The following is an 18,808-nucleotide window of genomic DNA, read 5'->3' as shown; positions in this document are numbered from 1 at the left end:
GTGAATTTTAACGCATTTGAAAGCCTGTACTTTTTCTCGTTCTGGAACACAAATTTTGCATGTCTGAAGAGCTGTGATTCATCTTAAGAAAACCCATCTTGTGTTAAATGGAACGGAAACTGGACTAAGTGGTCAAATGACAAGTACATTCATATTCAAGCTGTATTATAAATGCATGTACAGTAATTTACGTCTCTCAGCTACCACAAAAGGCGCTTGATAAGCAGGTAATTTGCTAAATGGACTCCTTTATCCAAGTATTCGAAGGGCGTTACAAGAAAAATCTGCAGAGGCATTAATGTGACGTAAAGGTCAAGCATTGTGACATACCTTTCAAATAATCCCGCCTAACTTGCGTTAAGATGAGGAGGCTGCTGGCAGCATCGTTCAGCACGAAGCCCTTGATGTGGTTCTCAGCGCTAAAAGAAGCAGACATTTAGAAAGGAATTACTGACATGCTTCTGATACGATAATAAATGGTTGAGCACCAAGGTGAAATTATAAAAACTACTGTTCGTATGTTAAAAATATTGCTGCAAAATATCGACCTGGAGACAGCTTTTGTGTTATCCTGTCAATGGTTATAGAAGGATAATTTTTTTGTGCATTCTGACAGATGACAAAGTTGGAAATGAGCAACAAAAGAAACAAAGTACAAGATTTTTTTAAACAATCGGTTCAGATTCTTGAATGCTGACATATTACATGACGAAAATAACTGCATGCCCACTATTGTTCTGCTGTATCCTAAGCGGGATACTTTGTTCTTCTTTTTAAAACAGTCACCATAATTATAAAATGTAAAACCATTCTTCCTGCATTGAGCACAGTATATTTTAAATACAAATCAAAGGGATATTATGAACCAGTTCTGTATAATTTGGTTGATTTAATTTTCAAATTTTTGTCATCTAGACATATGCAGAATTAAAAAAAACTTTATGTATTACTCTGCGGTCCTATAACTAAATTGCATCATTCATTAATTCTGTAATTTAAAAGGCAAAAACAAAATAAAAATGAACAACTTCACTTACCAGAAACTGCAAGAAATTAGCTTTACTAATATTTAAATCCTTTTGGGGGGGAAAAAAACTTTGAACAAGCTGATCAGAAAACCTTTTTCTATTTTCATGTCCATGGCTTTAAATGGTCCCCACATAATTAAATATAGACTTTACTCTTAAAATTCCCCCTGAGGAGTAAATACAAGGCTGACATTTGCTGTATCAACAATCAGATTAAACCACAGGGATCATCTTGTGAGAAACAACAGAAGAGCCCACCTTTCTGAATTCATGAACTAAGCGGATTAGGAAATAAACAGAGTCATTGCTAAATTATTCTCCCCAATCTCAAGAAAATCCTCCGCTAAATTCATAATATGACCTTCCTCTCAGTCACTTTCAGCTTCTGGGTCCTCAGGATTTCCTTACTCTTCCAAACCAATCCGCTTAATCTCTGCCTAAGCCCTCATTGCTCTTTTTTTTCTTTTGCCCCATCTGTCAAAACCTGTAAGTCAAAAACTCATGCACAGAACTGTAAATGACATATTACAAAGGATTTACTTTCCCCAATCTTCCAATCTTTAGTGCAATTAAATAAGTGTTGCTGTTATTGCAGACCTAATCCCTTATTTCAAAACTTCTACATTTCTATTTTAGAACTATAGTTAAATTTTATCAAGATCTTTGGGGTGACAATAATAATAATAAAATATTTTTCTATAAAGGCACTAGCATTCAGTATTTCCAATTTATCTATCAGAAATTATTGATTTTTAAAAAATATCTACCCATACAGGTAGGAAAAAGAAAATAATGACTTATTATTTCTTCCTTACGTAAGGTAGGCAGAACTCTCTTCCAAAATAACCTGATCTTGGAATGTTATTTTCCCCAATATACAATCTTATTGTATTTCACTTTGATTACCAAATTATTATTATTATTTATTTTATGTTTTGTCTCTGCTGGTAATAGACTATGTAAAGTATATTGTGTTCTGATAGATTAGCCTGCTTAAATTTTCACCAAAAGTGTTAACCTTTGCCAATGTGATGAAAAGCTATTTCTCTATAATTTATTAAATATTCAACAGTCCTAGTGATTTATATTTGCAATTTACCAAGCAATCCTGAAAACTCTTTGTTTTGACACCTAACATATGTATATCGTATCAAAATTAATGTAAAATGTAGCAAGATGAGCAGGTTTTATACAAGAGTCTCTCATTACATAATATATATTTGTTTAAGAGAATCTCTTTGTTTCTCTGTTTTTTATTTACTGGATTAGTATCTATACTGCACTCCATTTTGGAGGCAATGATTTAGCCTCCAAAATGATTCAGCTGAGCATTAGATATATAAATCAAGTATACTGACTCTCTCTAGAATATCAGTGAAGAGAACATGGATGGTTTTTATTTTGTTATTTTTCATAACCCAATTTTTTTTTTACTTGCATGTTTAAAATAATAGCAAGAGAAAAGAATATTAGGTATGTTCGTCATCCTGAGTTATTTATACAAATAATAAAGGCAGGATATAAATAAATGAATAAAGATAATAATAACAAAGACTAAACATAGTTTTGTTGGATTTGAGTCACAATGCTAAATTATGCTAAAGGAGAATTAGCTAAAGTACAAGAGAAAGATTCCATGCATTTGGGAAGGGCAACTGGAAAGGACTGTAGAGCTGAAGCATGATGAATCTTCTGTTATTTACTAGTAACCATTTAATTCCTAGTTATGCAACATGTCCAAGCAGAGCGAAATACAGGTAAGATTTTAGGGTTAAATACTGAAGTTAAAATTTACTTTATCATTTTATTTTATATAATTTCAGTATAATCTTAATTAGTTCACAATTTAAATCTTGCTTTAATTGTTTTCTGTTCACGTTCATCTTTATTTCTAGCAGGTTATTTTCTGAAAGTCAGTCAACTTGTTGGTAAGTTTGTGTTTCTGTATATTAACTACTTAAGATAAATCTCTATTTTTTTGAACATATAAAAATCTCAGGTTATTTTCTAGTAGCTATTTAATTATATTATTGTTGTTTTTGTTATTATAAATTTAGTCTAATAAACTGCCCTTTCAACAGTCTTCTAATTTAAAACTTTTCTGTCATTCTTGGTTACAATGTAAGCTAATTGTAAAGATAATTCATTCCTCTAACAGTCTCAATATTTATAGCTGATACCCACCATTGTTATTTCTATAGTGTGATGGATCAGATTACAGTTGGATGTGATGGCCACTGACAATCTTCTGTATGTTAATCTCTCTTTTTCACTATCGATATAAAATTAATCCATACTCTAATAAGTTTATTTCAAGAAAGTTCTTTTAAGAGATTCAAGCAATTGAATAAATGTGTGGCATAGCTGCATATTCAGATCTCTACTCCACACTGGGGATTTTATGCATGAACCAAAGCTGTCTGAGGCACTAAACGATGTTTATTCCTATTCATATGATTCTTTCAAGAGAATATTTGCAATATTTGTTCTCTGGTCTTGAGATCCCAGGACTACCTACACATAAGAAGTGTTTGATGTTTTGATAATGTCTGCATTGTTAAATTGTTAAGTGTACCAAATGTGTGACTCAGTCATGATGGACTATTGACAAAGATGACTTCAGAATATCAACTTTGATTCAACGATGGAAAGTGTAGTACATTACATTGACATTGTCCTTAAAAAAACAGGCAAGGTATGAAATGATGTATACGCAAAATTACCCATACCTGCTAAAGAGAGATGCATACATAAAATGACTTACATCTTTTTAACTTCCATTGCTTCTGTAAGAGAACCATGGCTGAGCAATGCTTTGATAAGATTGTTGTAACAACCGACATTAAGTACAACGTCCTTTGCCATTAGAAAAAGTTTGTATGCCTCTGCGAAAGAATTAAAAAAATAATAAATATGTCAGTGTTTATTGAAATGGCACAGTAAAATTTCCATCTGTTTCTCTGCTTCTTTCTGAGCTCAAAGCTACATTTAAGAGCTGTTTTAGTGTCCAATAAAAATCTCATTTCTATTGAACTTTTAGCAACTTAAGTTTGTCTTCATATTAAAAGGGGGGAGGGGGAATTACTGCCACCAATGAGAAACAAGTTATGTCTTAGCCAGTCACAAAACAGCCCTTTTCAAAAACACTGTCAAATCACTGCAATGCTACTCATTTAAGAATACTTTATATTCAATTTTAAGATAATTCCTAATTCTTGTGGTTAATATTTATCCCAGAAGTCTTTTGGAAATGTTAGCAGTATTTCTACTTTTGAGAGACGGAATTATTTGCTTACAACAAGGTTTACACAGAAACATACCATTTATAAGTATATTACAACAGCATTTATCTGACTGATTAATGGTTTTATTTCACACATTCACAATAATTGACAGTCAAAAGACATTATTAAGAAGAGGAAGCTAAGGAGGAAAAGGGAAGTATTCTTTTCAATCATTTACTTTTCTGAACAAGATTTAAGATGTGAATGTCCCACCAAAACATTAATCTGCTTTAAAAATACATGTTACATATCTGGAAATACCCACTATTCAACAGTTTACATTAGAAAGTCATTTCAATCCTTAGAATAAAATATTATACATGAAAGAGCTTATATATGCCGTGGAATTTTGCTTATGTCTGAAAATATATCCAGAAAACTGAATGAAGAATAAGTGAGACAGAATTTGAAAAATTACACTATATATACTGACTAAATAGATGCAAATCCTATATTATGTTATTCTTAAAGGTAAAAAAGATATCATGAAATTCGGTGAATGTTGCAGTGATTAAGAATATGTTCATAATATTTTGCATTGAAACAAGAGTGTGTAACAATTTACACACCGCTTTAGGTCAATATTCATTAATTTTGTTCTTTGTTATGTTTACAATGATTTTAGTATCTAGATTACTGTAGCTAAAATACCAAGTATTACATGTTAAAGCTAGGTTATTGCATTCAATGAAACACATACACACAAAACATACAGTTGTAGGACAGTACTACAAGATAAGTCTTGATAGCTTTACTTAAGAAAATAGTATTATTTGATCACTGATAGTCAAGATTAAATTAAAAACATGAACCCAACAAGTTGAAGAATATATGTTGCAGGCTAGCTGGCCCGTTTCCTGGAATTAATCAATCAAAATAGAACTGGAAGGGACCTTGGAGGTCTTCTAATCAAAACCCCCTGCTCAAGCAGGAGACCCTATACCAGTGATGGCTATCCTTTTTGCCATCACATGCCAAAAGCGGGGGGACTGCGGGGCGGTCACACGCGTGTGCGCCCACACCCATAATTCTATGCGCCCTGCCCCCCCGCTCATGCACGCATGAAACACCCCCCCGCGCGTGCTCCTCCCACTTTTGGCATGTGATGGCACGGTGGACCCGGTAGACTCATTTTTCACCCTCCCCAGGCTCCAGAGGCTTTCTAGGAGCCTGGGAAAGGTGAAAACAGCTCCCCCCCCCCGAAGGCCCTTCGGAGGCCAGAAACAGCCCATTTGCTGACTTCCGGTGGGCCCAGAAGGCTTGAAAATCAGCTGGCCAGCGCATGCATGCGTGCTGGAGCTGAGCTAGGGCAACGCTCGCGTGCCCACCAATATGGCTCCATGTGCCACCTATGGCACGCGTGCCATAGGTTCGCCATCACGGCCCTATACCATTTCAGACAACTGACTATCCAGTCTCTTAAAAACCTCCAGTGATTAAGCACCCACAACTTCCGAAGGCAAGCTGTTCCACTGGTTAACTGTCCTCAGTGTTAGGAAGGTTCTCCTCAATTACAGGTTGCTTCTCTCCTTGATTAGTTTTCATCCATTGTATCTTGTCCTACCCTCTGGTGGTTTGGAAAATAAGTTTACCCCCTCCTGTTTGTGGCAACTTCTCAAATACTGTCCCAAAGGCAACTGGACTTTCTGGTTTTTCTTTGAAGACATTTTGCTTCTCATCCAAAAAGTTTCTTCAGCTCTGTCTGAATGGTGGGGAATGGAAGGATTTATATTGCTTGCAGACAGCTGGTCATTTGCATTCTTTTAAGATTTAAAAAAACAACAAAAAATGGCTGTGTTTAATGACTTTCTAAAAGAATGCAAATGAACAGTTGAAAAAAAGCACCCTTGCGACAATCATGATCTTGATGACTGAGAATCTCCATAGACTTTCAAATACTGGAATACTACTATCATGTGTGTCCCCCCTCCCCCCACAGTCCTTCTTTTCAATAGATTAGCCACACCAAATCCTGCAACTGGTCTTCATATGTTTTAGTCTCCAGGCCTTTAATCATCTTAGTTGCTCTTCTTTGCACTTTTTCCAAAGTCTCAACATCTTTTTTGTAATGTAGTGTGACCAAAACTGGATACAGTATTCCAGGTGTGGATACTTAATATCTCATTAGCAACAACATAATTACTCTAGTATTAAAAAAAAAAGCCTAGCCAATTATACTGAGTAAGAGGAAATGGGTCTAATATGCCAATTCCACTCCAAGCATTCCTCCTTCCAAAGAACACTTTAGAAATTAGGAATAAATATATGTGACTAAACTATGTTAAATTGGCTGCAGGTATAGATAGGCCCTGAGACATTTCTCTCCCTCTTGATACTCAATGAAGGTAGCTGAAGGGTAGCTGGCTATTCTGTCTCCATTGCAGAAAATGATCTTTCATGATAAGACCAACATATTGCTTTCCTACAACAGAGTCAAATCATTTTATAGTGGAACAAACAAACTGTTTGTGAGGGCTTATCTTTTATTAAAGGAGCTTAATTGTATAGGACCGTGATGGCGAACCTATGGCACACGTGCCATATCAGTGGATACGCATGTGCACGCTGGCCAGCTGATTTTCAAGCTTTCCAGGCCCACCAGAAGTCAGGAAACATGCTGTTTCTGGCCTCCAGAGGCTTTCTGGGAGCCTGGGGAGGGTGAAAACGGCCTTCCCCACCTCCTGGAGGCCATCTGGAGGCCATAAACGCCCCATTTGCCGACTTCTGGTGGGACTGGAAGGCCTGTTTTTTGCTCTCTCCAGGCTCCAAAGCCTTTCTAGGAGGCTGGGGAGGGCAAAAACGGCCTTTCCCACCCCCAGAGGCCCTCGGGAGACCGGAAACGGACTGGGACCGGAAGTTGGGAAATGGGCCGTTTCCAGCTTCCAGAGGGCCTCCGGGTGGGGGTGGGGGTGGGGGGGCAAGGCTGTTTTTGCTGTCCCCAGGCTCCAAGAGTCTCTGGAGCCTCGGGATGGCAAAAACTGGGCCTACTGTGCCATCATGTGCCAAAAGCGGGGAGGACCACAGGGGGGCGCGTGCGCATACGTAAGGCACATTGCATTACGGGTGTGGGCGCGCACAAGTGGCATGCGGAGCCATATCAGTGGACACACAAATGTTGCCCTAGCTCAGCTCCGGAATGTATGTGCGCACTGGCCAGCTGATTTTTGGATCTTCCGGGCCCACCAGAAGTTGGGAAACAGCCTGGAAAGGGCGAAAAACGGGCCTACAAGGCCCACTGTGCCATCATGTGCCAAAAGCGGGGGGACCACAGGGGGGCGCATGCGCATGGCACACTGCATTATGGGCATGGGCACGTGTGCGACTCCCCTGCGCAACTCTCGCTTTTGGCACACAATGGGAAAAAGGTTAGCCATCACTGGTATAGGAACTACTTTGTGCAGCACTCTCTGTATATCTCTGGCTAAAGTGGATAGGTTAAGTTGGTGGTATTTAATAAAGGAGATCATGATTATGTGACAACTCAATAAATAGCTCATACTCTTGTTTCATACAAGATTTCATCCACCTGTAAAGGGAAGTATATTTATTTATTTATTTATTTTATTTATTTGTTTCAATTTGTATACCGCCCTTCTCCAATAGGACTCAGGGCAGTGAACAGCCAAAATAAAAACAGGACATACAAAATTTAAAAGCAGTTTAAAATAATTAAATATTTTTGGCCGCAATTTAAAACAAACCCAATTTAAAATCAATTAAAATATCCGTTGGAGAGAGAAGGAATGGATTCTTTCCCATGATAATGAATATATGTAGATTGTCATGTGATTCTAAAGACCTTTCAAATTCAGGTAACTAAGGCTAAGGCACCCATTTTTGGTCCTCCTCTTTGCTGGGTGGGGAAAAACAATGTTCACTCTTGCTGGAGCTGCTGGGGCTTGTTCAGAAGTCTCTCTTCTCCCAGCATGTTTTGAATAGTAGGAACTAGAATTGTAAGAACTAAAGGAATGACAGAAATAACTTGAAGTCCTACTATCCTTACTTTCATAACTTTTGTTGGATAGGGATATAGTTTTTCTTTTCTTAAATCTCTAGGGCTTCTCCAAACAATTTTCGATTCTTGAATGGGCCCAAAGCAGACAGAATCTCTGTACCAGTTCTTCAGCCATAACTGCCCTCTGGTGGCCATAGTAGATGGCATTCATCTAGCTCAAAATTCTAGGCTATTTGGGGTAATGTCTGCCCAGAAAAGATCCATCATGGCCAATTAACTCATATCCCTTCCAAATTCCTTATGCTTAGGGGCAATGAATTAACTGTTTTGTCTACAGGAAACAGACTCCAGAAAAGACAGATATAGCAAGAGAAACTATAGCCTCACAATCTCTATTCTAGAGTATTTCTATCCTGTTATGCTCTTGTTCTGGGGTGGCATTTTTCCCATCTTAATATACTATCATCTCAGTATACTGTAACAAGATACTGGTATCTTGTCAGATTTTGTAATCAAAATAGAAACAAAATTAGAACAGTAATCAAGTCTTATAAAAATGTGGTACAGTAGATTCAGGTAACACATATATGTAAATATTCTGGCACTAAAGTTTTCAGTTGCAGTTACATTGTATGTTCATAGAACATCAACTGTGACTATACAGAAAAAGTTAATATCTTCAACAAGGATTTAAGAAGCCAAAACTGATTTACCTTTGGGGTTACCATTTTTACAAAATTGGTCTATTTTTTCATTAACTTGATATATTTGCTGAGGAAGTGGTGACAAGCCAACAGCTGCAGAATCATCATCGCTTTCATACCAATTCTTAAAAAGAAACAAATGTGTCTTTATTTTTCTAAATACATAATACCCACTTATTATCTAATTAAAAATAATTATTCTAATGTAGCTATTTCATCATAAAACACTGAATCTAATTTACCTCAGGTACAGTAAATGGAATTTTCTGATTATTAGCTTTAAAAATATGTCCTAGCAAATGCAAAGTTCTTGAACGGGGAACAATGTTTTCTTCCTGCATTTTAGTCCAAACAGATTCAGCCTTTTCCAAATCATTATTTTTCCCTGAAAGAAGAAAAGAGAAAACAATTACACATATGTACTGTTGATAAATGTATTTTAACATATTGCCACAAGTTTCAAATATTTTAGCAAAATCTCCATTAAAACTAGTAAGCTAAAATAAAAAGTACTTTTTTTCCTTACTGCTTCACATTTTATGAAACAATAATGGGAACACCGCTGTTTACCAAGGGAAGGAAGATTTTATTTCAAAAACTTGTTTCAACTCTATTTATATTTACTTTGGAAATTTGACTATCCATAACAGTAAGAATTAAAAGTCAGATCATGTTGTATTAAGTGAAACTTCATTAATATTCTGTTCTGGTTATATCATTTGGAGATGCTGTTTTGTTAAATTAATTTAAGCTCTTTGCTGGATCCAAAAGATCCTTCTATGAGTGGAAACAAAACAATTGTTGTTGATGTTGAATAAGTGCTTAAGCAAAGTTTAACAAAGTGTCATAATTGATAAGTTTGTTTGTACTTTTATGTACTCACTCCTGCAAAGGGATGTGTTCCTCCTCTAGGATCACAAAAGAAATACGGTTGTTTTGTTCTTTTTATTATTATTATTATTCATACAACACTAAGTATATAAAATACCCTTCTTAAACTACCAGCATAAATCCTAAATACAGTTGGCAGACAAGGATGCTCCTGGATCTATTTTCTTTCATTTCTATGACGAAGGATTATAATTAATTACCAAATATAAAGCATTAAGGGACACGTTAATATTATCTTCTAAGAAAAAAACTGTTCTTTTCATTTGAATAGAGAAATTGTTTGTGCCTTTTATTTTTGCTGACTGGAGAAGTTTTTCATAAAATTTATATTTCTCCCTGATAGGCATATTGTCAGTATAAGGGAGGAAATTCCAATTGGGAAGAAGAGAACAACCTCTTACTGGGGGGGAAATATGCTTTGAAGCCCAATGCTATGTTTCTTTATTTAAACTGAAATTCTGACCCCTTTTTGCTTATTTTCTGCTGAATAGTAAGCCAATAGTAAACCATCTAAAGCAGAGCTGTGGAGGGAGAAGTGGGTTAATCTGCTGCAGCAAAAAAGCAGATAGTCCTTTGCATTCTAAAGATAGATTCATCATGCTTCCTTCCATTTTGTGTCGATTTACAAGGGTAACTGACCTATGCAAACAGGAGAGAGTCCTGGCAATGGAAGAAAAGCTTTCAGCATTCATATTTAAGTTCTAATAAGAAGCTTTTCCCATCTGACATTGAAGTAATGGGTAAAGGTATCAATCTGTATCAGTACAATAACAGACATCCAAAGGTTCAAACTTTTTCCATCCCTCGCCATTCCACAATTTACTTTGGAAAATTGTTTTTAAAAAATAAAATATAAATATTTTCTGGGCCATTTTTCCTGTGACCTGGGAGCCAATTAGCAGACACCATGGCCACTAGTCAATTTCTGAGTTCCCCAGTCAATTTTGTGATCCAAAATGCAGGCCACTCAAAATTTTCGGGGGGGATGCATAAATTGGCCCATGTATGGAACAGCTGATTTTGATGATTTGGTCCAGACACTGAATGAAATGGGGTTGTTTTGTTGCAGATGACTGGACATTTGCTGTTTCATGAAGACTGAGAGAAGATGCAGGTGGGATACATACCACTCCAAGGTGGCAGAAGCAGCCAAGGGAAAACAAAGAAGGAAGTGTGTGTGTTGGGGGGGGGGGGGTTGGATATGCCACTATTCTAATGTGAAGTGGGGATGGGGGTGATATGTCTCAGCCTTGCCTTACATGTCCTGTCAAATCTTCTGGAATTTGTTTTGTCTAAATCACCCAAACAGCCAAAATGTTCAGGGTTCTGTTTCGGCTAAACTATAGCTTCTCTGAAAAGGTTCAGTAGAACTTCTAAAAAAATAATTTGCTTTGGGTTTTAACCAGAACACATTTTCACCTTTGTGACTACCCCTAGTTTTAATAGAATTTCCAATGTGAGGCTATACTGCTCCAACTTTGAACAGTAACATACACATTCTTAAAAGCATATATATATAAGCTGTAAAGCTGTTTGATAGTACAAATACATATGAACTTCTGATTTTTTTTCAAAATAATAATTTCAGCTATTTAACATGTCTGCCAAATTTAAATCTCCCTGAGTTGAACGTGCTATGAGGCTCTCAATTTTATAGCATTTTCCTCTAAAGCTTAACAAGTTGCCTACGTAATGGTAAAATTATGAAAGGCTTGGAAGAATGCAAGTGTATTTGGCTATCTTCTATTGAAAGCAATTATGTACAAAGCAAAGAGGAACATTTTTTCAAATTCTTTTGCAGACAGCAAAACAAGACAGTTCAAAGTAAAGGGAGAAATTACACAGACACTTCTTGAATTTCTGAAACATGGTTTAGTACTACAGAATGATGGGAAATGGCAACTTTCTTTAAAAAACTCCTCAAGAGATAAATACCACCTATGCAGAAGAAAATAGGTAGTTTACAAAAACCTTCAATTATCATTCAACCAAAGTAAGCCAACTGTAGAATGTTTCCCTATTCAAGTTAATACTTTAGAACTGAAAGAAAGAAACCAACTGGTAAATTGGAATGCAGCCCAAACATACTGAATATTTCACCCATGGACAAGTTGTTGAATTGAATGCAAAAATGCCACATAATTTTTCTTGTGGTGTTTTTTTTAAATAGAATATATGAGCATTGGTCAGCAAGAAGGAAAAGTAGTGTTATGCCAAGATATTTAAACCAGAACCTGCAACAGAATCTGGGGGTGGTGGGGGGTGTCTTTTCCAGTTAAGAACTGGTAGGAAATACTTATTCCTGAGATTTGAAACCTTTCAGAACATGCAATATTGGATGACATTAATATTTAGTCTTGTCTGGTATATGGAAGTTTTATGCACCTAACCTCCTTGGTAGTTTCTACATTTTATTTTTAATTAGCTGATTGTAAGGATACATATCTATTTTTTCATGCTACTACACAGTTGCATTAGCTTTTTGGGGAATTCTTAGCAATTACGACAGATAAGTCTAGCCTATGAAACAAAATAAAACTGGTCACTTTACTTACGGCATAATAATAACAGAGAATAATACATCTTATCTCTATCACAATCAAAGAGGTTTTGAGTCAGTGTTACCATGGCTTCCAGGCTCTCACCCTTTAAAATAAAAATAGAATATATATATTATAATATTCATATTTTTTTCTGTTTACATTGGGCAATTATACAACTTTCCATATGATCTATGTTGACAAAGGTGTGAAGGCCTGATTAATAGGAAAGTAACATTGAATGAATCACATATTTTCAAAACATGGACCAATGATTTAGTAATAATTTTCATAATCTATGAATTCTTAGAATATGTGTAAACAAAAAGAACTATAAAAATATTCAAAACATGTACAGATATTTCAAACATCTTATTACATAAATATATCTAACACAGCAATTTCCATATATTTGCATTAATAGTATTCATATATTTGCCCCTCAAATATTCTCTTTTAGTATGAAACCACTTTCATTTGCCTTTTGGTCTAACATGCCAGCAACCTCTTCAATGTCTAAATATATATGTAGGTTTATCTGGAAAGCTATTCGCCTTGTTGATAGCACTTTTTAAAAATATGGATAGCATAATGTTTGAGTTCTTAAACCTATCAGTACTATAGTTCACACAGCCTATAGTGCCCATTTTTTCCTCACTTCTACACATTGTGAGGTATAAGAAAAAGCACTTTATTGGGCTTTTTTGAAAGATACAAGAGGCATCACTTGTGGCTATTCTTGTTATCTATCAGAGGAATCAACCAGGGGCAAAGAATTTGAAGGAAGAAAGGAGAAGCAAGCTGCTTCCCAAAAACTGAATCATGTAAACTCTCCAAAAGGATAAAGGGAGATAAGTGTGTTCTCTTTGGCTGGGGTTTTGCAGCAGGGATACTAATAGGTCATTAACTGTATGAACTAACAGGTTTTTGCAAAAATGGAAAGAGAGGAGAGTGATCAGAGTAGTTGTATGTCCTGAAGGACTGTCCATTGAGCTTTGGGGATGAAAGGATAATTATCCTATTATAACCTCTCGATAGTCCAATATCAAGAGCTTCTAATTACTCAGCAAGAATTATTGAATGATTGCTTCCTGCAAAATAAGCAACAATTGCAAGAGGATTTATTCTAGGTTTATTCCAGCCAATCTCCAGATTCGAGTTTCTCCAAATGAGGTAACAAGTTTTTCTGGGGAGTTTAAGTGATAGTCCCAGCACATTTTCTCTTAAGGCAAGAATTTGTATTTGATTAAAATGAAAGCCTGACAGGAGAATAGGAAGAATACAAGTTCTATTATCAGTAGTTCCCATAAAGATGAAAAGAGCCAGTTTGGTGTAGTGGTTCAGGCATCATGCTAGAAACTGGAAAAAAGTGAGTTCTACTCCCACTTTAGGTATAAAGCTTGCTGGATGAACTTACACTAGTCACATTCTTTCAGCTATCGGAAAGAAAAAATACAAACCACACTTCTGGAAAATCTTGCCAAGAAAACTGTAGGGACTTGTCCATACAGTCTCTGAGAATCAAACATGATTGAACAGAAGAGGGAAAAAATGGAAAAAATTAAACAAATGAAAATGAATAGAGAAAACCTATAATGGTGACAATGTTTCTAGCATGTTTATTTTCCTGCCTGAAAATAACATATGAATATTTGAGAAACATTGAAGGGAAAAAAATGGAGCTTCAGCTAACAAGAATGAAATTTTTTGAGAAGCACTTCTAACAAAAACTAACTGCGAAAGTATTTCTCTATCAATAACACAAGTCTAACTGGAAGTCTAATTGGATAGCAATAGAAGAGCATAACACCTACTGGGAAGAAACCCAGAAAATAGTAAGCACTACTGGAATTCATAAATAGTTTTCAGATTTACAGGTGAATAAAGTTCTGAGTGCTCAAAAGAAGAAAAAGAAACAATGCATAAAAGAACAAGATGGCAGATCCTTAAAGGACACAATGGATGCAACTTGAAGACCAAGAGAAAAGTCATGGTAGCTGGTGATTAACTATTGCAAGGAACTGAAATAAGCATATACTGACAGGACTGACTGGCTTTTGAAGTGTCCTGACTGCTAGAAACAAGGATCAGGGATGTGACCAAAAAATATCAGTATCTTATCATGTACACTGATAGTGTTATCCTTCTTGTTAATCATATTGGAACAAATGATGCTGCCTAAGGACTTAATAATTTTGCAACTAAATTCAAGATATAGATAATTTAGGTGGTGTTTCTATTTATCCTGCAAGTACTTGACCATTCCACATTAAGCATTGCAGATGCAACAACTATCAATGGAGACTGAGTGGAGCAAGTGGCCAGTTTTAAGTTTATGGGTGTTATCATAAAAGAGGACCTGACCTGGGGCGCTGACATTGCAGCACTGGTCAAAAGGGCCCAGCAGAGATTATACTACTTGAGATTTCTCAGGAAACAACTGAATTAAAAACTGCTGGTGACCTTCTATTGCTGCACTATAGAGAATATCTTAACTTACTGCACCTGTGTATGGTTTGCTAATTGCACAGTGGCAGATAGGTCAGCGCTCCAGAAGGTTAACATCATTGCCCCAGAGGATCATTGGTTGCCCTTTCTCCTCCTTGGAAGAGCTTTATAGCCCCTGCTGCCTTAGGAAAGTTCAAAACTAAGATCCATCTCATCCAAAGCACCCTTTTTCTGAACTATTGCCATCTGGCAGATGGTACAGGACAATAAAAACAAGGACAAATGGGTTGAAAAACAGCTTCTATCCCAGAGCAGTAACTATGTTAAATTCTACTGTACAGTGCAATATTAATGCAGTATCAGAGTTTTCAATTCAATTGTGTAGAATGTGAAAAATATGTTGGTTTTTTTTTTATAGTTTTCTTATGTATGATGTACACTGAAGATGGCATTTAATGTCGTTGTAAGGGGTGCAATGACAATAAAGTAAAGTTAAACTTAAACTTCTATGGGATTCTTGCACTCAGCAGGAAATTAGACATGCTGGTCTAAATTTCTTTCTCCAATTTCATTATTCTGAACTAGCTATTGACCAGAAACAGTCACAATTCATGAAAAGGATGAGAAGAATGGGGGGAAATAAAGATTAAAGATTATCTATAGCAACATCTCTCAATCCTGGCAACTTTAAGACGTGTGGACCTCAACTCCCAGAATTCTCCACACATTATAATACTGTATAATACAGAGCAATTATAATACTGCCATCTGTAAACTGGATTAAATACTATTCAGAGATCACTGCAGAAAGCAATCTATTTGTCCTTGGATACGAATGATTTGATAGTAATGTGATAGAATTCTACTGAATCAATAATATACACGAACCAAAATTAATAGTATACATACATTATTATTTGCAATACATTTGTTTGCAAACCATTCCATTCTTTCTGATTTTGCTCTTAGGCCAGGTGTCTGTAAAAGAAGATTTCAAAATCAGTAAGTACTTGTTTTCTAAGGATAACTTCTTCAAAACAAATTATTAACCTGAATTTGTAATTTGGTTCCCTAAAAGGCAAATGCCAATTGAACCCCCACTGAGTTCTATAGTAAAAAATTCTTACTTATCCTAAAATAGCAAAAACAAAATTTATTTTTTAGAATAAAGTTTATGGTATCAATAGAATTATGTTTTTAACATGACATTCCAAGGTAGAATATACATATAAATACTATACTTTCAAGTGCTCGAAAGACATTCTGTCTTGAAGAATAGACTTTTTGTACCTATTGTTTATGTCTTAGTTTACTGATGCTGATTACTTTAATTGCTGTTACAGACTTTAATTTTGTATACACCTATTTATCGATAAGATTCACTTAAAATAAGGTAATTTGTTAGAACACAAAACTCACTTTATAACTGTCTTGCTTAGCAACAGAAATTTTCGGCTGAATTGTGGTCATAAATTGAGGATTACCTATATAGACAAAGTGGGCTGAAACATTTTTTAAGTCTTGGGAAACAAGGTAATATTTGGAAGTGGCTCAGGCAGATGCCTCTGATTCACTGGATATAAAAAGGAGATTTGGGTATAGGGAGTATATAATAAAGGAGGGATATAAATAAATAAAATAAAAATATTGTATTTTGACAATGCAAGTCAGGCATCTAGAATTCTCCAATGCAACTCCAAACTTTTTTTCCTGCACAATTGCCTTCCTGACAGTCACTTCACAATAATCACTGACAATGAAAAGATATATAGGTTTAAGTAACCATCCTATTCTTATTATAGCAGAAATATGTATTTTTCAAAAACAGATTTCCTTTAGTACCCTACTAGCCAGTAGCCCATGTTATTACTGGGTGCATTTAATTTAATTTAATTTAATTTAATTTAATTTAATAATTTAATTTAATTAATTATTTAATTTAATTTAATTTAATTTAATTTAATTTAATTTAATTTAATTTAATTTAATTTAATTTAATTTAATTTAATAATTTAATTTAATTTAATAATTTAATTTAATTTAATTTAATTTAATTTAATTTAATTAATTTAATTAATTTAATTTAATTTATCGCATTTCTATGCCGCCCAACTCCCAAGGGACTCTGTAAGCATGAGGAATATTCTGCAGCCAACTGCTTCAGAATACTCTGTAAACCCATCTATGTTACTGCTAAATTCCTATTCTACTGAGTAATATTATTTGTGTATGATATTTAACATCCAATAGGTAAAAAACTGAATAATGTAAGTAGCCAAACTTCTAAAACAATGCCATAGTAACACTGAAACAGTAAAATTTTGGAAAGATAATTTTCTTCTCATATATTCAAAAGAGAATAAAATATGATTATCAGACAAATACAATCAACAAAAAATCTTTACATATTATTTTATAGTTCACTTTATACTTGCAAGCAGTATAAGAAAAAGAGCTTGTTCAATCATCACTTTTATTTCATACTGAATCAATTTGGTGAGAATATACAAGACAAAATAACCAAGCAAGAACTATAAAATTAATATTTTACACACTATGCCCATCGACATTATACAGTACTGTATCACTTGAAATTGCAGATAATCCCCTTTGTGATATGGCAAAAATCAGATTCAGCTTTCACCTCCAACTTTCAATATTACTTATGCTCCAAATGCCAATTATCTAAACAGCTTTAAAAGCTGAAAAAGTGTATGTAGCAAATCCTTTTCTCTTAAGAAATTATTCTGCACCAATCACTGAATTTATACTATGGATGTTCTTGCATTTCATTTTGAAATGGAGAAGTGTTTTCACATATACCGTGTTCTCAATTATTAAAAGAACATCTAGGTCAGATTAACTAAATCTCTTGGACTGCCACAGTAGTCTGTATTGGCAGTTTATCTCTAACCATCCTACTGCATTGTCAAAAATGAGTTTAACATTTCAATTTAACATTTAACTATACTTTATTGTGGATTATAATTATGTATTCCATTTTAATAAATTTTGTGTTTTTAAAGTTGTTAATCACTCCAATAGAAATTATAAAGCTAAATATAATTGTATAGCGTTTCCTTCTCACCTATAGTTTTACTTTTTAGTCATTTGTTGCAATTTTCAGACATTTATTTTCTAATGGGTCAAAAGTATATTTTTCTGTATTATGTCACATTTACGTCTCTGCTATTGTGTTAATCTCTGCCAACCTACCTATAGATGCTTTTATAATTACTAAGGGAGCATCTACTTTATTGCTGTTGTATATTTTATAAGAGAAACTGACAAAAAGGGAGAATAAGCATTTTAATTATTTTATCGAAAGAGCAACATATTCACTGGCATGTCATCTGTTTATTTGTTTATTATATTTATATGACACGGTGGCTCAGACACTGAGCTTGTTGATTGAAAGGTCAGCAGTTCAACGGTTCGAATCCCTAGTGCCGCGTAACGGGGTGACCTCCCGTTACTTGTCCCAACTTCTGCCAACCTAGCAGTTCAAAAGCATATAAAAAATGCCAGTAGAAAAATAGGGACCACCTTCAGTGGGAAGGTAACAGTGTTCTGTGCGCCTTTGACATTTAGTCATGCTGGCAACATGACCACAGAGATGTCTTCGTGATCCCATTGCGAACCGGTAGTAAAGGTAAGTAGAACCCACCCCTGATATGAGGGCAAGTATATATTTCATTGCTGCTTCTTAGCAACTGTTAATCAAAATAATATATAACTATCAAGGTTAGAGAAGTAAAATTTTAAAACCCAGGAAAAATGACCTTTCATTTTGTCCCTATCATAAATTGAGAGAAGGGAAATAATCCCCTTACCTATCTTAAAAGATAGATTAAATTTTCATCAATCCTTTAATTTGTAACTTTTTTGACAATTCAAAACTAAACTTGTCAATCAGATAGTGTAGCTGGGTAAAATTAACATTAATTTAGATAAATTC

At 35.0% G+C, this 18,808-nt stretch overlaps 1 protein-coding gene across 1 annotated transcript in view; it reads right to left on the bottom strand.

Moving 5' to 3' along the window:
- The window catches only part of LRPPRC (leucine rich pentatricopeptide repeat containing), a 96,886-nt gene that overhangs the window by 19,150 nt on the left and 58,928 nt on the right, over positions 1-18,808 (bottom strand). Inside the window, exons 25-30 of the mRNA XM_070932364.1 lie at positions 15,760-15,828; positions 12,418-12,508; positions 9,214-9,356; positions 8,981-9,095; positions 3,793-3,913; positions 331-419 (exon numbers count right to left, since the gene is read on the bottom strand). Coding sequence (XP_070788465.1) covers positions 331-419; positions 3,793-3,913; positions 8,981-9,095; positions 9,214-9,356; positions 12,418-12,508; positions 15,760-15,828 — 628 coding nt within the window. The remainder of the gene's footprint in view (positions 1-330; positions 420-3,792; positions 3,914-8,980; positions 9,096-9,213; positions 9,357-12,417; positions 12,509-15,759; positions 15,829-18,808) is intronic.

The sequence above is a fragment of the Pituophis catenifer genome, unplaced genomic scaffold (genome assembly GCF_029215685.1).
Source record: "Pituophis catenifer annectens isolate HBS135680 unplaced genomic scaffold, rPitCat1.0.hap2 SCAF_1, whole genome shotgun sequence".
Taxonomy (NCBI): domain Eukaryota; kingdom Metazoa; phylum Chordata; class Lepidosauria; order Squamata; family Colubridae; genus Pituophis; species Pituophis catenifer.
The sequence above is the reverse complement of the archived record's forward strand: the minus strand, read 5'-3'. Positions and strand labels throughout refer to the sequence as shown.